This window comes from Momordica charantia (assembly GCF_013281855.1).
Source record: "Momordica charantia cultivar OHB3-1 chromosome 8 unlocalized genomic scaffold, Mcharantia_2.0 BLBB01000008.1, whole genome shotgun sequence".
In the NCBI taxonomy this organism is placed as follows: domain Eukaryota; kingdom Viridiplantae; phylum Streptophyta; class Magnoliopsida; order Cucurbitales; family Cucurbitaceae; genus Momordica; species Momordica charantia.
This window is the reverse complement of record NW_028275166.1, coordinates 435,307-453,896: the sequence shown is the minus strand read 5'-3', so window position 1 is coordinate 453,896 and position 18,590 is coordinate 435,307. Positions and strand designations below refer to the sequence as shown.

Genomic DNA, 18,590 nt, shown 5'->3' with positions numbered 1-18,590 from the left:
ACTTTCAAAATATCCGTTTTGGTCGATGAAAACCTCTTAGTACAAATTATGACCACATTTTAAGAAATTAGTGAGCGAAGAATTGAAATAAGTGAAATAAAATTGAGATCGAATGGATTAGGTCACTTTTTAAAAGTACAAGATCAAAATAGATGTTTTGAAATTATAAGGATTAAAATAAACAAAAATTGAGAGTAAAAAGAACTTAACAAAAGACCAAATTTGTAAATTTCCTCGACACAAGATGGAAGCAGATAAATATTCTTACCATTTCTGTTTATGTGCAACCATTCTCTGGGCTAGTGTCCTGTTCTTGTTCCCTTCATAGTGTATTCTTTCTCTGCTGAGAGAAAAAAAAATAAATGAACAAAAATTAAAGAAATGAACAAAAATTGATTTGCAAACTCATCAAATTATTCAAAGCAAAACTGAATCTTCACAATAAATTTATGTCATGTTCAACTCACTCCACAGCAACTCATTTGCCTATCTTCATTTTCATATACTTCGTTTTAGGCTAAACCATATGTTCCCTTTTCAATGATCTTTTTTTCATATCTGTTGGTATTCAAACCAACTCACGCACATCGACTAATTTCACGAAACAATCGTCTAACCCTATTATATTTAGTTGTCAAGAAATATTAGATCTCAGATAGATAGTCACCCTAGGATTCGGTCTCCATTCGTCCATCTTTTATGATTTTAAGTTTTATATATGTCAGAGTTTACCAATAGTCCAAATATGTATTAATTGTTTGTTGATGTCATATTGAAATTTGAATTAGATATTTCAAATGTATGATAATTGAAATGACAAGCATCAACGTCATAAGGATTCCTCTCGTAGAGGTTGAAGAATATCTTTCCTCCAATGGATTCTTATTTAATTCAATCTTAGAGGGGGAAAATCAAATGTCTCTTTGGTATTTAGTAAGTTAAATTGTTTTGAATCATTTTAAATTGAATTATATCGTGATTTTGAAAAATTTAATTAGAGTCAAATCAAAATCATTAAATTTAATTAATATGATTTAGTTGTCACAGTGTTATTTTAGTTTGTATTACTTGGCATTTCTTTTTAATTTTATTTTTAAATTTCACCAAATATTGTAAAGTTGAAAAATTTAATGCTATATCCGGTAAAAAATGGTGAGTTCGAATTCTCACTTCCACGTTGCTGTATTTAAAAAAAAAAACCAATCAATTTACATCTTGACATGTTTTATCTTTAAAATAATTTTAAAAACTCGAATCATCAAATCCAATTCTTCTACCAACTTACTTTTTAGTTAGAGAAAGATACCAATGTTACGGATTTAAATGTTTCAGATTATCTATTAAAAATGTGCAATTCTTAAACTTTGTTGAATTGGTTCAAATTTCAAAACCTCTGGCCAATCAACAAGTACATTTAATTAATGCGTTTTATAATTACAAATTGAAAGTTGATCCGTTTGATTTTGGCAGAAAAAGTGGAAGAAATTAATAAATAATTAAGAATAAGAGAGAAGAAAAAGGGAAAAGCTGACCGCCAGCAAAGTCATACTAATAAAATAGACCTTTTTCAAAATTTTTAATTAATTAATTAATTTTATTTTTGAGTTCATGTGAATTAGACTTTTAAACATAGCGTTCTTCCATCGATTTTAACGTATTACTTGGCTTCTAACTATCATTTTCATGTAAACTTCCAACCAATTAAATAATCTAAATTTTGATATCTATTTTAATTTTTAAAAATTAAACTTAGTTGTCACTATTGTCACTTATGTATGTGTTTGTGTATATATATATTTTTTGTTTTACTACTTAAACAAAAAAACACATTTGCAAAATCTAAGACAAATTTTAAAAGCTAAACCTATGTAGTTTTTAATAAGTAATTTTAAAAAATTGTTTTTATTTTTTAAAATTTATCTAAGAATGCAACTGTATTTTTTCTGAAAAAAAAATATATAAAAAAATCGTGGCTTATGAGCAAACAAACACGACTTAAAAAAAAAACGAAAAAAAAAACGAAAGGGTTATCGATAGCGACCTTATTTTTTAGTTTTTTTTTTTTAATTTTTTTAAAATTAAATTTGTAAACACAATTTGCACTCATATATTTTTTTGTCCCTATCTAGTTTTTAAAAATATTTTTAAAATATAAGTCAAATTTTAAAACTTAAGAAAAGCCGTTTAATTTTCTCTTTCTTTTCGTTTTTTTAGTATAATATTGTGGGGGTGGGGGGTTCGATCATGACCTTCTGGTCAGAGATAGGTGCATTAATTTTTTCTTTCTTTTCGTTTTAGAATTTAGATATGAACTCAAATGTGTTTTTAAGATACAAGTAGAAACTAAAAACACACTATCGAATGAGACCATAATTTCGACATTTTAGAACGTCAAATTACAAAATATTTTAAAATTGTATACTTCACCCAAAGTGTTATTTATTTATATTTATCGCTTTATCAAAAAGTTAATCTTTTTTTGAATAAATATAATGTGTAAATTAAATTGTAAAATAAAATTAGTTAAAAGGAAATTGGTTACCTAATTAAAATTTTCACAACAATCTCTTAATTGCATAATTATTTTATACCAACTTTGAACATAGTTCAATTAATTAAAATATATATATTCGATTAAAGATATATGTTTAAATAATTAAAATATATATATTCGATAAAAGATAGTAAGTTCGACATCTACTTTTTTTTTTCTTTTTTTTTTGTAGTACAATATCATATTGGTCTACGTGTCACAATAATTGATAATTAAAAAATACCAAACGTTATAATTGGTATAATATTAAATATAAATAAAAAAAAAGTGGAGAATAAAAAAATATAAATCAAACCAATTTTTTTGTTCTAATTTATTTTTGGAAGTGAAATTGTATAAAAGGGAATATACAGCCATTTCTTAATTTATTAGGGAAGAGGAGAGGCCCATCGCCATTGGCCATCACCACTAGAAGTAAAAAGGGGTTTATATTCATTCGAAATATCAGTCAACGGAGGAAGCCACAAAGGAGAAAAAGGAAAGCAGAAACCAAGTATTCTCTTCTCCTCTCTGTAAGTATTACGAAAGCCTTTCTTTGCTCAATCCTCCTTCCTTTAATCGGATTCTGGGAGTTTCTGTATTCTCGCATGTGCTTTTTGTTTCTCTCCGCCATTCAAATTCCTGACCCTTCTTCCTTTTTGTTTTTTCAATTTGAAATTGAACCCTAAGAGTGATTCGGGCGACGGGTTATGTGGTGATTGTTACTTGACTCTGTCTCTGTTTTGACTGGGGAGTTTGTGGAATTGGATTCAGAACGCGATTTCAGATCTTTGGTATTGAGTGTTTCCGGCGTCTGGGTGTTTGAATTCAAATCTGAGGTCAAATAACGCTGACTAGGTTTTCCCGAATAGCAGATGATATGTTCGACTTCGCTTCTTGGTGTTTTGTTGAATCAAATGGGTTCAAGACAGTGTTTTTGTCCGATCTATTGTAGGAATGAGTCTGTGTATTGTTTAGACGAAAAGGGTGGTTTTGGTTCGCTTTGTTCCTTCTCGTTGATGTTGATAAAGGGGCTCCTATGATTACTGCTCCCTCCGGTTTACACGGGAAAAATGGAGTGTTTTCTGAGCTGATGGATTTGTAGGAGCTATCAACAGCTTCTTGGAGGCTAAGGAAAAGGGCGTTTTACTTTTTCTTGAGAGTGTCACTTTGTCGGCTTATATGAATTATGATCAAACAGATATTTAGTAAGCTTCCCCGAAAATCATCCAAGAGTGCTGAGAGTAGGGAACATGGTGGAAGCCATATGGCACCTTCTACTGCTTATGCATCTGCTGGTTCGAGAAGTAATGATTTAGCATCAGGCAAGTCCATCAATCTGGTTTCATCTTTTCCAGCTACGAACTCTGTTCAAGATGTAGGGCAAAATCATAGTAGCAAGGTTAATAAAGGTGCGAATGCAAAACTGAATGGAGTTCCCACGTCTTCATATGAGCCATTACCTGGGTTTAGGGAAGTTCCAAGCTCAGAAAAGCAGAATTTGTTTGTTAAGAAACTGAATCTATGCTGCTTTTTGTTTGACTTCAGTGACCCTACAAAACAACTTAAAGAGAAGGAGATCAAGCGACAAACTTTGCTGGAGATTGTGGATTATGTAACTTCTGTTAATAGTAAATTTACTGAAATTGTTATTCAGGAAGTTATAAAAATGGTCTCCCTAAATTTATTTAGGACAATGAGTCCTCAACCGCGTGAGAGCAAAATGGTGGAGGGTTTTGATTTGGAAGAGGAGGAACCTTCGATGGATCCTGCATGGCCTCATTTGCAAATTGTGTATGAGTTCTTTCTCCGATTTGTGGCCTCACCTGAGATGGACGCAAAATTGGCTAAAAGGTACATTGATCATTCTTTCATTCTGAAACTGCTGGATCTGTTCGACTCTGAAGATCCTAGAGAAAGAGAATACTTGAAAACTATTCTGCACCGTATCTATGGGAAATTTATGGTACACCGGCCATTTATTAGGAAAGCTATAAATAACATATTTTATCGATTTATATTCGAGACTGAAAAGCATAATGGGATTGCTGAACTTTTAGAAATTTTGGGAAGTATCATCAACGGGTTTGCTCTTCCTCTGAAAGAAGAGCACAAGTTATTCCTTGTTCGTGCATTGATCCCTTTGCACAAACCAAAATGCTTAGCAATGTACCATCAGCAGTTATCATACTGCATCACGCAATTTGTAGAGAAAGATTGCAAGCTTGCTGATACAGTTATAAGAGGTTTATTGAAGTATTGGCCAGTCACAAATAGTTCAAAAGAAGTTATGTTCCTCAGTGAGTTGGAAGAGGTATTAGAGGCAACTCAACTTCCAGAGTTCCAGCGCTGCATGGTACCCCTGTTTCGCCAAATTGCTCGATGTCTAAATAGTTCACATTTTCAGGTACTAGTTGTTTTTATTGATTGTTTGGTTTTCACATGTTGATATTTTAAATAGTTCCATTTTGTTCTTGTCTGGTCTTATGTTTTGGTGATTCCATTTTCTTTGGACTTAGATTTGTCATTTGACTGCCAGTACTTCTATGAATACTTGGACAAAATGTATCCCCCTTTATGAAAATTTGGGATTATATAAGCTCGTTAGCATGAAGTTTGAATGTTTAAGATTGTAAATTAGGCAATACTGCAGTGAGAAGATTGTCTTTCCCTTCATTCTTGTTATATTTTAAAATGTTGCATTGATTTTTCCCCTACTCTGGGTAATAGTGGTATTACAACACCCGAGTATTTGGCATGTGGAGACTGGAATGACATTTGATTTTTATTGATGTTGCTTAAAGGTGTAAACTTTCACACAAGTACTTGAATCCTGCGCTAACGCAGCATTTTGCTTTCCTAGGTAGCAGAAAGGGCGCTATTCTTGTGGAATAATGATCACATTGAAAACTTGATCAAGGAAAACCGCAAGGTCATACTGCCCATAATCTTCCCAGCTTTGGAAAAGAATGCCAGGAGTCACTGGAATCAGGCTGTCCATAGCTTGACTTTGAATGTCCGGAAGATATTTTACGATCTTGATCCTGAGCTGCTCAAGGAATGCTTAGTCAAGTTTCAGGAAGACGAATTAAAGGAAAATGAGCTAAAAGCAAGACGAGAAGGCACATGGAAACGTTTAGAAGAGCTTGCTGCAAAGAAAGCTGCAAGTAATGAAGCCGTGCTTGTTCCTCATAAATTAACCTCTCGGACAACTTCAGTTTAGTGAGAGTAAGAAATTTTTACTTTCATTTACCCGACCTTGTTGATTGGCATGAAATACACTGTAGTCGCATATAGTTTAGGTCAAATTTCCATGGATCGTGGATTTGTTACCTGCTACATGATAATATCTTGTGGGGTTCTTGTCTGTCCAATAACCATAGTCCAGTATGCATATTCTTAACTTTTCTGCGTGCTATTCTTAAATCCTTCATGTAGCCTGAGCCTGGTCATACCTTACAGACTATTTAGCATTGTGTTGTGCTACATATTTGGCGCCCTGCACATAAAAAAATGCCTTTAGATATGCATGTTTGGAAAGCATTACATTTTTCTGTGTATATGTATCAAAATTGTGAATTAGATTTCTGATCTATCAATAATAGTGACTTACAAGAGAGTGTCAACCTTGTGGCTTGCGGGGTGGGGGATTGAACCTTCCCCAGGAGTAGGGGATTGAAACATTCGCTTTTGAGATGAGAATAAGTGTCTTATGCACTGTTTTATGCTACGATTGACAATATTGGAAAGACTATCAAAAGATTGAAGTGCTATTAGCCTAGCCAGGCCTTTCGTTTTGCCAACAAAGAAGTCATCTTGCATGATGTTCCATTACTTCATTCGCTAGGCTACCTATTTGATACTAGTGTTAGAACATTACTTTATAAGGTCATGTAGTGATGGTTATGTTAGCATGGTAGGATTTGTGATGATGAGTTTAGATCCGCCTATAAAAACTCGTTGAGTCTCACTCTCCCCTTCCCTTTTTCTATGACGGGTAGTTGGTAGTACTCATAAGTGATGTGTCAGAGTTCTCTCTCTTTTTGGGTAGAATTATATTAGAGTGATGATAGTAACAACTAATCTGCCAAATTTATTTCCCATAAGATTAGAATCTTTTTTTAGTGAGGATGGAGGTGGGGAATACTAATAAAATTTTAAATGTATTAAAAAAAAGTTTAAAAAATCTACCATATCTTTAAATTTAACCAAAACTTAAAAGGATGTTGGGGGCTCTTTTTGTCTATGATATTAGATCTATGAAAAATATGCATGGTACCCTTAATTATTATTTTACAAGTATGAAACTTTTTTTTTATTATTATTTTTAATAAATTTGGATGCTTGTACTAAGAAAAGAACTTTGATGATTTATACCTACTTCGAAACCTAAATCACCAAATTAATGCAACTAAGTATAGAAAAGGTGAAAGATACATGCATGGATGATAGATATATAATAACAAACCAATTAAATAAAAAGAATTAATAAATCATTTATTTGAAGTAAAACAAATTTATTTCATATTTAATTTGGATACAAAAAAAGAAATTAAGTTAAAAAAAAGGATTGTTAATTTCAAGAGCATCAAGAAAAACCATGGAAATGATGTGGTCATTTTGGAAAGCTCCTACATATTTTTATTTGAGTATTTAATTTTAAGTTTTCATTAGAGCCTCTAAATTCTTTATTTGTTTTTAGTTTTTATCTTTTATTTTTATTTTTACTTAAATCTATACATATATTTTTAATTTCTGTCATATTTAGATATGATACAATCCAAATTTATAAAATTTTTAAGACTGAAAATTTAGACCGAATAAAAGGTCAAGGACAAAAACCAAAAAAATTAAAGTCTAGGGTCCAATATTAAATTTAGAGATCAGAACTTTATTTAAATTTCTCTATTTGTCACCAATGATATCGACAAATTAACAATATAAATACAATAGTTAATTTATTGTTAGAATTTTTTAAATTGCATTTTGTCTCAAGAAAAAAAAAAGAGAGAGAGGAGTGGTTATGATCGCTTGATTTATTAAAAAAATGCTGATTAAGCAATGTTTCTTATGTTTTAATTAATGGGTAGGTGACTTTTGTCTTCAACATTTTCTGAGACAAAGATATTAGATTATTCTTTTGGAAAAAAAAAGGGTATCCGAACCTAGAAAGAAATCAACTTTTATCATTAATATTCAGTATCGTTAAATTGTTATTTAAACTTTATTACAATCTTTACTAAACTTATAAAGTGTTTCAAAATTTACCTCTCGATAGATATTCGTTTGATGAATCGTTAAAAAAGTATTCACGTGTGAATGTTCAATGAATTTATAGGTAATTGACATATACCTCCAACCGAGAGGTTGTGAGTTCAAATCCCCTTCTCAACATGTTATACTAAAAAAAGAAAACATATAAAAAAAACTTTGGATGAGAGAATAAATTACCTCTTTAGATCTTAAATTTTTTTTATTTTGCATCTACTTTTTATTTAAAAAAAAATCAATTCCTTATCATTAACTAGAGAGATTAATAGTTGATTGAACAATTTTTTTAATTAATTTCATAACACTAATATAATTTTAAAAAAATATAGTAAAAGAAGAACATTTTTATTATTTGTACTGATGTGATATTTTAGAAGAAAAAACTAGGAAAAATAGTGCAATTTTGTGTACTTAATAAATATAGTTAGACTTCGTATGATGTCATCAAAGGATCCGTGGTACAATGGTAGCGCGTCTGATTCCAGATCAGAAGGTTGCGTGTTCGATTCACGTCGGGTTCAATTTTTCGAAATATTAGCAACCGGCGATTTACCCTTTTGCCCCTTCGACATTTATTTTTATCCCGCTTTGCCGTTTAATAATCAGTCTGATTTTCCGTTACTTTTTGGGTACCCTTTCTCCAGCGGTGCTCGCCGGTTCCACCGCAGAAGTCCGCCGTTCCAGCGGTTCAACAGGACGGAGAATGCGAAAGCCGCCGCGCCCCGACTTACCGATGTTGAATTTAGTCATACGATTTGGTAATTAAATTACAGTACAAGAAGAAGGTATAGAATAAATAAAATAATAATAACAAAAATCGAGCAGGAAGTCCAAATCTGAATGGTTGGTTTGAAATAATAAGAAAATCTTTGGAAAAACTGTGGGAGAGTTTAATTCCTTTACTACCCCCACGGGGGAGAATTTTTATATATATATTTTTTCATTTTAAAATCATATATATTAAAGATTTAAATTTCTACGCTTCATATTGAACTATATATATATATATATAAAATTATGTATTTTTGTCATGTCAATACCTGTAAATATACTTCAAAACTTTTAATTTGAATAACTATCCTTCTATTATTATTATTTTTTTAACGCAACGACTGGAGATTGAATGTTTAACCTTAGTTAAAGTAATTAATACTTTATCTATCGATCTATTAATTAAATTGACTATAACTAATTTGAAAAATTATTGTAATTGCACTATCAGATGTGTGGTAAGAGGTTTGGATGTTGTCATCTAAGATCCAAATTCAAGCTCTCCTATATTAAAAAATAAAAAAAGGTCAATAATTTTCTCAAATGGTTTGTACTACAAAAAATACTAATTACAATGTTTTTCTTTGCAAAAGAAAAAAAATTTATTGTAATTCAACTCTACCATTATAATTTTGTGCATGGTTTGGGCGAATACGTTTTTTTTAAACCGATTGTTACATAATTTGTTACAAACACAAAATATGAAAAAATGAGGTGAAAAGAAATACATAATATGTCTATTATTTATTAATTAGAATCGAACCGACATTCAAATTGATATCTTCCATATACTCTCTCTCTTTAAAAAAAAAAAAAATTGAGTAGATCCATCATAAATAAAAAAAGATTCTCAGACTAATTTTGTGGGTGCTAGACTATCTTGTATCTATAAGTCCAAAGTCAAATAGATCTAGATTAACCGATTGTTCCTACCTATTTCTTTTTATTTTATTTGACTCTAAATTTGAGTACCCGGTATAAAGAGACTTAAGATCATTGATTAAATTCTATTAGTGCCAAATTTGTGACCAAGTATAATGTGAAAATTTCTCTTAAATTAAAAGAAAAAAAGGACAGCTAATCTCGAAGTAATGAAAAACTAAATTGTAATTTAACGAAACAAACACATGGTTAAACTTAAAATACATTTCTCTAGTACTTCTTAATAAAAATATACATACATTTTTTAAAATAACAATTGTAATTCAGGCTCTACACATAAAAAGAATGTAGGGTTGAAAGGTAGAAAGTAATTAAAAAATCTATTATTTTAATTAATCAATTATTAGGTATTATTTAACTTTTCCTATAAGTCGAACCTGATTCAAATCTCGATTCACACCTTTACAATATATTATATTTTTAATCGAGAATATAACATTAAAACCAAAATATGACTTATACAAAATTAATTAAAATGTATGTTAAGTTTTTAACCAAGAAATAAAATAATTTAGAGGCTAATGTTTTTAATTAATGAAGTAGACTGGTAGGCACCACAAGGGGCTAGTAGGGCGCCATTTTTGCGCAACAAATATTTGGTCCCCCACATACCAAGCTTTTGTTCTCATCTCTCACGCAATAGAATTGCTTAATTAATTAAGTAATTAATTAATTAATTTATTTTTTTTCTTTTTCCTCATCTTTTCTTCAGCTTCTCCATGTTATAAAGGGGAGAAGTTGAATCGAGAAAACTCACACATTTGTGAGAGACAAATAACTAGCAACAACGATAATCAACATGTTGCTTGAAATTGTTTCGAGAGAAACCATTAAACCCTCCTCTCCAACCCCTCCCCATCTCAAAATCCATGCTCTCTCCCTCTTTGATCAGCTCGCTCCCCACATGTTCGTGCCTCTTGTTTTCTTCTTTCGCCACGATAACGACTGCAGTCGTAGTAGTATTGTCGTCATATCGGAATCTCTTAAGCTATCTCTTTCCAAGACTTTGTCTCGGTATTGTCACTGAACCCAAAAGCACCATGCTTAAATTGATTAGTTGCATGAAGTTTAATAGGAAAATATTTGAGTCATAACTCATCAATTTTTATGAAGAGTCTCTAATGTTGCATTTCTCGCTGCGGTTAGGGAGTCTAGTATTTTCTAATTTAATATGTATTGGGTTTGAACAGGTACTACCCTTTTGCGGGACGGATGAAAGATAAAGAGCGGGTGGAGTGTAACGACGAGGGGGTAACTTTTTTGGAAGCGAGGGTGAGATCGGGGCGGCTATCGGAAGTAGTGGAGAAGCGTAGAAGTGAGATTGTGGAGGTGATGTTTGGCGATGGGTTGCAATGGAAAGAGTCAAAATCGGGTGCTTTGTTGATGGTTCAGATTACGTTATTTGAGTGTGGGGGATTTGCCGTTGGAGTGCTTCTGTCCCATAAGCTGGCGGATATGGCCACCATGGTCAACTTCATCCAAGACTGGGCTTTGATTTCTCGCGATGCCGCTTTGGGAGAACAACTTGTGAATCCACTGTTCGTCGCCGCCGATTTGTTTCCTCTTGGCGATTTGCCGGCCATGTCCGGCGCCGTTATTGAAGACGGAAAAGGCTTCCTATGTCATAGGTCTGTGAGAATGGAAGTTAGATCCTTTAATCTTTTAGCCCATGATTGAGTTAATTAAACCATTATCATAGACTAAGTTTGATTGGGTATGCCTAATTTAAGATTGAATGATAGTTAACCATGATTGGTCAGTCATGGTCACTGTTTTTAATCTAGAGAAAGGAAGGGAAAAAAAAAAGAGATTTTAGCGATTGTACTTTTTAAAAAATTTACTTCAAACATTTAAATTTTTAATTTTATTTAATTTTTTTCCCAAACTATTCAAAATATGTATTTCAGTGATTCAACTTTTTAAAAAATATTGTTAGTCATCTTGATCTTTTTTTTTTTTTTTCATTTTTAAGAACTAGATAATACAGTGTATTGTGATGTTGTACTAACATGAACATATATTAGTCATATATGTTAGAATGAAATTAGAACGGGGTGATAACGATTGAAATAATTTCTTAGAGTTCAAACCGAAAATAAAAAAATAGAAAAATTTAGAAAGTTAGGGTCGATTTTTATTTAGAACAATCAAAATATGATTTAAAACTAAATTTAATAATTTATTTATATTCGAATTTGGCTATAAAAAAAATGCTTAACAGTTTATTGATATTGTTGACAGAATTGTGTTCGAAGGTTCAAAGATCGAAGCGCTCAAAAACTCAGTTTCCGACAAAGTGGAGAATCCAAGCCGCGTGGAAGTTGTGTCCGCATTGATTTACAAAACCCTGATTTCAGCATCCCCTTCCCCTTCCAATTCATTAATGCTGCAGACGCTAAATTTACGCACACGAGTGGCGCCGCCGCTGCCGGAAAATGTAGTCGGAAGTTTGGTGTCGTTCTTCCCGGTGGCGGCCGGCGGGGAGAAAGAGGTGGAATTACACGAGCTGGTGGGGAAAATGAGGGACGAAATGGCAGATTTCTGCAACAAATACGCCAAAAAGTACAGAACAGAGGAGTGGGGCGAGGCGATAAAGAAGCGATTGAAGGAATCGGGAGAAATTCTGACCAAAAATGGTGGAAACCAAGAGGTGTACAGATTCAGCAGTGGGTGCAGATTTCCGATTTATGAAGTGGATTTTGGGTGGGGAGCGGCGGCGTGGGTCACCATGGCGGCGTTCCGGCTGAAGAATACGGTGATGATGTTGGACGCCAAAAGCGGCGGCGGAATTGAGGCCTTGGTGGGATTGGGGCACAACCAAATGGCTGCGTTTCTGCAAAATCAAGAGCTTTTATCCTTTGCTTTCTTTGAATCCAACTGCCAGTAACTAAATAAGTAATTTTCTATCTGGGTTTTGATTTCAGCCCATCACTTCCGAATTTTTAGTCGAAAATATATATTTTAATGAATTTTATACATATATATGTTCAAATTGGTTATATTTTTTACTATCGTATCAACATTTGCATTGATAAAAGGTGTTTTCTTGTAATCATCGTTGATTGGTTTGAAATAAAGATTAAGAAGTTTCATGAGTTAGTATGTATGACATGATATATGTAACTTATGTATTAAATTTGTCGTTGACATTTTCATCGATATATTTATATGTTTATTGTTTGAGATCGATATAAGAGATAAATCGATACTTTCATAAAATGTAAAATTGTAAAGAAATGGATAAAATGTTACTACTATGTACATTATATTAATATTAATAATTTTTAACTCTTAGGTTAATTTGTCATGAATTGTTTATTTTTATATTTTTTTTCAAAACTATCCATAATGTCGACATTTTAGACGTGGCATGTATATGCATTTGTAAATTTGACAAATGCCTCTTTAGAAAAAGACAGTTTGCAAAAGATCCATTTTTTTATCTATGTGTGAGATCGAAAAAGAAATGTTAATGGTTAAAAAAAAAAGAACGGTTTCAGGCAGATGAATTTCTCCCAATATAGCATTCAAATAAAAAACGACTTCAAAAACTCACCAAATGTGTTATCACAATCGTATCATTTTTACCGTATAAGCATTTTGCTCAAGAAAAATGATTTAATATGGTTAGATCCACACTAACATTGTCAATGGTCCATATTAGAAAGAAAAAAGAACTTACAAAAGTTTATAATAGATATGAAATATTCATTTTATAGTCAATTGATTTTGAAATGTAACCGATGAATATTAACGTGGAATCCTAATTCAAATAATCATAATTTATCCATCGCTGGATATATATCCACAAGGATACAAAGTGTCTGTAATTAAATATAAGAAATAATTTTGATTAATTAATTAAGTTGTGTTTTAGTGTTTGTATGTACCAGTGTGAAGCTACACAAAAATGAGGTCAACCCTAATATAAATATCTATTGGAAGTGACAGATTAAAATATTCAAAAAGTACTGATTAGGTTAAAATGATTTGATCAATTTGAGAGCTTGTCAAAAAAAAAAAAAAAAGATTTGGTCGATTTGAGAGGTAATTAGGCATTAATTAAATAATGTAGGGTTCGTACAATTAGGTAATTAAGAATTGTTTTTTCTACGTAAGAAATTTAGAAAATAGTGGTCCATGAAACCCAAAGACATTGTTGGTCTCCAATTTGCAAATAATTAAATGTTATCTTTTTGTATATATGTACATACAAAATAATCGATTAGAGAAGATCTATTTTTGTCATCACACACGATGTTTACAATATAATATCATACCATAATGTGGCATATATATAGGGTTTTTTAAATATTTTAAATTGACATCACATTTTTAATATATTATAAGTTGGCAAAATATCTTTTTTTAATAAAAAAAAAGTGGTCCTTTCGTTAGTTAATATTTTTAAAATTGGGATTACTTTATGTGATATGAATAAATTAAAAAGGTGTAGGGATGGATTTTAGTTCATTAGTATTAGGTGTTTCAAACTAATTATACCCTTAATTTTGTATTTCAATTCTAGTTTTTAGTTTTTAGTTTTTTTTGTTTGTTTCTTACCATTTATTTGATGTCTTTTTCCCTTTTCTTGAAAATAGTCTAAATTCTTAACCAATTTTCAAAACAAAAACAAAGTATTAAAAAAAAATTCGGTTTTCTAACACATGACTTAAATTTTGAAAAATATTTTGAAAAAATAGATAGGAAACTAAAGAAATGAAGTTGTGTTTAAAAGCTAAAATTTAATAACTTTTAAAAAGGCTTACCCTATTTAAACCTTATATATATATTTGTAAAATTAATAACTTTCCAAACTTTCAGGTTGGGGAGGGAATTCAAACTCACAACCTCTTGGTTAGAGATATACGCCAATTACCGCTGAGCTATGTTCACTTTGATGAATAGACAATGAATCTCATACAATAGAACACCGTAACAAAAGGAAATAAAGTATATTTATTAATTACTTTACAAGCAAATTAAAAAAGCAGTAAATACTGTAATTATACTACTGAGGGGCCGTTTGGTTCAAGGTTTCAAAAAAGATGTCTGAGATTAAGATGTCTGAGATTAGATACCTGGGAATAAGATGCATGGGAAACAAAGATAAATGTGTTTGGTTGTATATATGTCTGGGATTAAGATGTTTGAAAATTAATTATATATATATGTTTATTTTGTACGATTATTCTAGAAATATGTCTTTTATGTCATTGTAGACATTGATCAAATTTAAATAAAAATAAAAAATAAAAAATAAAATATTTTATATTAGCATTCTAAATTTTAACTTAACAATGGAGCTATATTGACAATTTAGCACAATAATCAATTGAATAATTAATATTAAATGTTACTTAACTAAAATTAAACATATACCTGTTTAGCAAAATGATATATTTGTATAAAGTTTTAAAATCAATAAAAAATTAACTACCAATAATTAATTTACATTAATTAATTTATCTTTATTAAGTTAAAATAATAATTATTTTAAGCAATTATGTTTTAATTTAAGTTTCACTCTTTAATAAATATATCATAAATAATATATCTAAATTTATGTTGTTGATTTTATTTAGCCATCAATCATAATAATTATCATTTTATGTGTTTAACAAAATTAATCATTTTCATCCTATTAATTGCATCAATTAATTACATTTTTTATAAAAAAAATTAAGTATACACCCTAATAAATTACTTTATTACAATAGAATAATTAATTTAGTACATTATTGGTAAAATTTTAATGTTTTTTTATTAATAATAAATTTAATATTAATATTTTAGCTAATTTTAATTAATTAATTTGAATAAAATAAAGTAGATAATTACATTTAAAAAAATTATTTAAAAGAAGATAGATGGAGAAACCCATGAATCTGGGAGGGAAAAGAAAGCTCTTGTCCATAGAATAAGGGATGACTGAGAATAAACTATTCAAGGAAAAGATTTTAAATATGTGTAACTGTCTATGTCTATTTCCATCCAGAAAATCCTCAACCAATTAATTAGGGATATGATCTATTTTTAATTAATGTTCTATTTTTATTGCATTTAAAAAGATAAGTGATCAACTAATTTTTTCTTTTTCTTAAATTTATGCCACTAAAAAATACTCGTCTATTAAATGCATTTAAAATGAACGTAGAAATAGAAATATTTTAGATGTTTTTACTGATCATTCATCAATAGACACCTAAATATTTTTCTAAGCAGTGCCCAAACTGAAAACAACAAGAAACAAGACGAGGGGAAGAAAAAAGAGCACAAGGTAGGGTTTGGATTTGTGGGGGATTTAGATTTTAGAGGGAATTTGAGGTGGCCGGGTGGGGAGTGGCGTATTTAAGGAAGTGGTGGTCGGATTGGAACTTAGCCATGACGCGGTCCTCGAAGTGAAGAGTGGCGTGAATGGAGCGGCCATCCGTGGCGTCCATTAGAGCGACGAGGTTCTTGAACCAGAGCGCCGGAAAAGTGACCAACGCGGGGCGGCCCCACCCGAAATCGGCGTCATAGAGGGGGAACCTGCAGATGCTGGTGAAGGCGCACGAAACGATGTCGCCTTTGAGGAACTTGGAGGCCACATCCTTCACAGTATCCATGATGCTCGGGGTCTCGTTGAGGATGTGGTTGGCTGACTGGGCGTTGATTTTGTCGGCTTCTTCTCTTAGTTGCTTCACCAAGGAGTAGCAGTTTTGGTCGTTGTTTAGCGTGTCCGGGGAAGGGAAGATCATGGCGTTGTAGTAGTAGTTTCCGAAGGCGTCGTGGGGCAGTGGGGGCTCCATTTTTGGACGCAGATTCACCGGATAGTTCACCAGATATGTCCTGCATGCGGCTCAAGACTTCAATATATCGTTTTGTTATATATTATTTTTATGTAATGGAAAGTTGGAGGTTTGGATGAGACCTGTCAGTTGGAAGTGGGGAATTAGCGTCGTCTCTAATGGCGGCGAGGAAGCGGCTGTAAACAAAAGCTACCAAGGCCTCGACTCTGGAGGGGCGTCTCTGGTTCCCCATGGCTCCACTCTCCTCATATTTCGCTCTAATGGCTTCCACTTGCGAACCCACGAATACGAACCTTCTCGCCACTCTATTCCTCACGATCGTCATCGTCGTATCGTACGTCGCCGTTTTGGGCGGGAACAGTTTGGCCCCCTCCAGGTGGGGCCGGAACGCGTCCTTCACGCCGCGAGCCAACGCCGCCCAGTTGTTATTCAGCGAGAACAGCGTCATCGCGTCCGCAATCTTGTGCGAAACGCAACACGCGACGGCCACTCCCCCGCACGCCAATTCCGTGAACTGGACCATCATCAGCTCATCGTTGCACCGGTCCAGCTCGACCGGGAAGAGCCGGTTCAGGTCGTCCGGGGTGGCGTGGTGGACCACGTCGGAGAGCGTGGACCCGGTCACGGCCTCGCGGAACGGGACGCCGGCGTCGTTGCAGTCGACGAAGGAGGCGGCGTAGTTGGGGCGGCCGGCGAGGGGAGGGTAGTGGGTGAGGAGGGCGGAGAGGGAGGTCTGGAGGCGGCGTTGGAAGGCGGCGGCGAAGTCGGGATCGCCGTTGGATTGGTAGAAGTAGAGGGCGGGGGCGTAGATGTGGACGGTGATCTGGTCGATGAAAGAGAGGGTGTAGCGGCGGAGATGGTGAGGAGTTGGACAAGAAGGTTTTATCAACACTTCGGAGATTACATCAACTTCTAGCTTCATATTGTTTCTGAATGTTATTTGGAGAAATTAAGGAAGTGGGGGAATTCGGAATTATTAGTGCAACACAAACGGAAAAGAGTGTCGGATTTATTTATAGGGATACGGGAGGGTATGGCATGGTGAACATCAACAAGACGTTAAAACACTATATTAATTATGTCATCAATATTATATTATTCAATTTCTTTTTTTTTTCCGTTTTTAAGGGATTTTTCGACACACATTTGTTAGTTGGGTAAGGGATTATTCATTGAACTTAACCAAAGAGATTGAAATGGGGCACAGGATTTTATATGTAGGAGAGAAATTAAACTTGGAATTATGCTTTTAACTATACATGCGAAGCGTTTAGAGGAAGCATGGAACGTGGATACATTTATTCCTCCTAAAATTAAGAGTGGTGTTTACCAATTAGCATCATCTTTTTGCTAACCAATATTTAATTTTTCTTTTATATATATTTTTTTGGTGATCAGTATAAAGATAAGTACTGATCGATAAAAATAAAAATATTGTTTATACTGTATGTCCTGTGTGGTTGTTGTTATCCTACTATTTAATATTGTTTTGTTACGAAACAATGAAATAAAATTGTATGGGTAGGAGGAAAAAAAAAGATTTATTCCTGTTGCACTTAAAAGATCTATTTCTATTTGCATTTAGATAGATCAGAATTAATTTTATTAATAGTTTTAGAAGCTAGAGATTCAAATTCAAAAAAAAAAAAAAAAACGGGTCAGTAGAAACCTAGTTGTATCGTTACTGTACAAAGGTCAGCAAATTTGGTTGAGTGGGAAAATTGATGAAAGTCTTAAATATACGGTTTTGATTCATTTATAAGCCGTATCTACCAACTACCAATCTACGACAAAACCATTTAATTAATACCTCCAAAATCTCCGTATCATATGTATGTACGTGTGAATGTGATTTTTTTTTTATTCTTTTCTTTTCTACAAATTTACGTATTTAATCAAGTATTTTTCTCGTTTTAGTTATTATTAACAAAAGACGAGTTGATATAAAAAAATTTCGTGTAGACTATACTTCAAATGACAAATCTTCAGTCCAGATTATTTGAATATAGAAGCGATGTGCACATATATTAGAACAATAAAATTTAGTTGATGTAAGAAATAAATGTGTATTCGTTAAAAATAGCTTCATTATGTGGAGAACAAAGGAAGGTCGGACGACCACCAATGACCAACCTTCGCCTTAAATTCCATTTGGCTGAAGGTCTTGCTTGTCTCCTAACCTTGCGTGCCCGACAAGCCAACCTTCAGCAACAAATTATCTTATTGTAAAAATCACCGATCGGACATCTTGTCGAACATTCAACATTTAATTAAATAGAAGG

General features: G+C 32.6%; 3 protein-coding genes and 1 non-coding gene across 4 annotated transcripts; 3 read left to right on the top strand and 1 right to left on the bottom strand.

The window, feature by feature from the left end:
* The first annotated feature begins 2,930 nt into the window (after window positions 1-2,930).
* On the top strand, window positions 2,931-6,159 carry LOC111004889 (serine/threonine protein phosphatase 2A 59 kDa regulatory subunit B' eta isoform). The gene is made up of 3 exons (XM_022276131.2): window positions 2,931-3,066; window positions 3,224-4,940; window positions 5,397-6,159. The coding sequence occupies exons 2-3, from the start codon at window positions 3,723-3,725 to the stop codon at window positions 5,754-5,756; spliced, it is 1,578 nt and encodes a 525-aa protein (XP_022131823.1). The 5' UTR covers window positions 2,931-3,066; window positions 3,224-3,722; the 3' UTR covers window positions 5,757-6,159.
* A 2,094-nt stretch (window positions 6,160-8,253) lies between these two features.
* TRNAW-CCA (transfer RNA tryptophan (anticodon CCA)) lies at window positions 8,254-8,325 on the top strand. The gene has a single exon. It is a non-coding gene; the product is annotated as a tRNA-Trp (tRNA).
* A 1,950-nt stretch (window positions 8,326-10,275) lies between these two features.
* On the top strand, window positions 10,276-12,626 carry LOC111005052 (17,18-epoxy-17-hydroxycur-19-ene N-malonyltransferase-like). The gene is made up of 3 exons (XM_022276403.2): window positions 10,276-10,531; window positions 10,708-11,145; window positions 11,759-12,626. The coding sequence occupies exons 1-3, from the start codon at window positions 10,317-10,319 to the stop codon at window positions 12,402-12,404; spliced, it is 1,299 nt and encodes a 432-aa protein (XP_022132095.1). The 5' UTR covers window positions 10,276-10,316; the 3' UTR covers window positions 12,405-12,626.
* A 3,072-nt stretch (window positions 12,627-15,698) lies between these two features.
* On the bottom strand, window positions 15,699-17,303 carry LOC148209348 (akuammiline synthase 1-like). Its single transcript, XM_088127924.1, has 2 exons — window positions 16,431-17,303; window positions 15,699-16,348 (listed from the first exon to the last, which is right to left on the bottom strand). Exons 1-2 carry the CDS (start codon window positions 17,228-17,230, stop codon window positions 15,829-15,831), a joined length of 1,320 nt encoding a protein of 439 aa, XP_087984050.1. The 5' UTR covers window positions 17,231-17,303; the 3' UTR covers window positions 15,699-15,828.
* Between the last annotated feature and the right edge of the window lie 1,287 nt (window positions 17,304-18,590).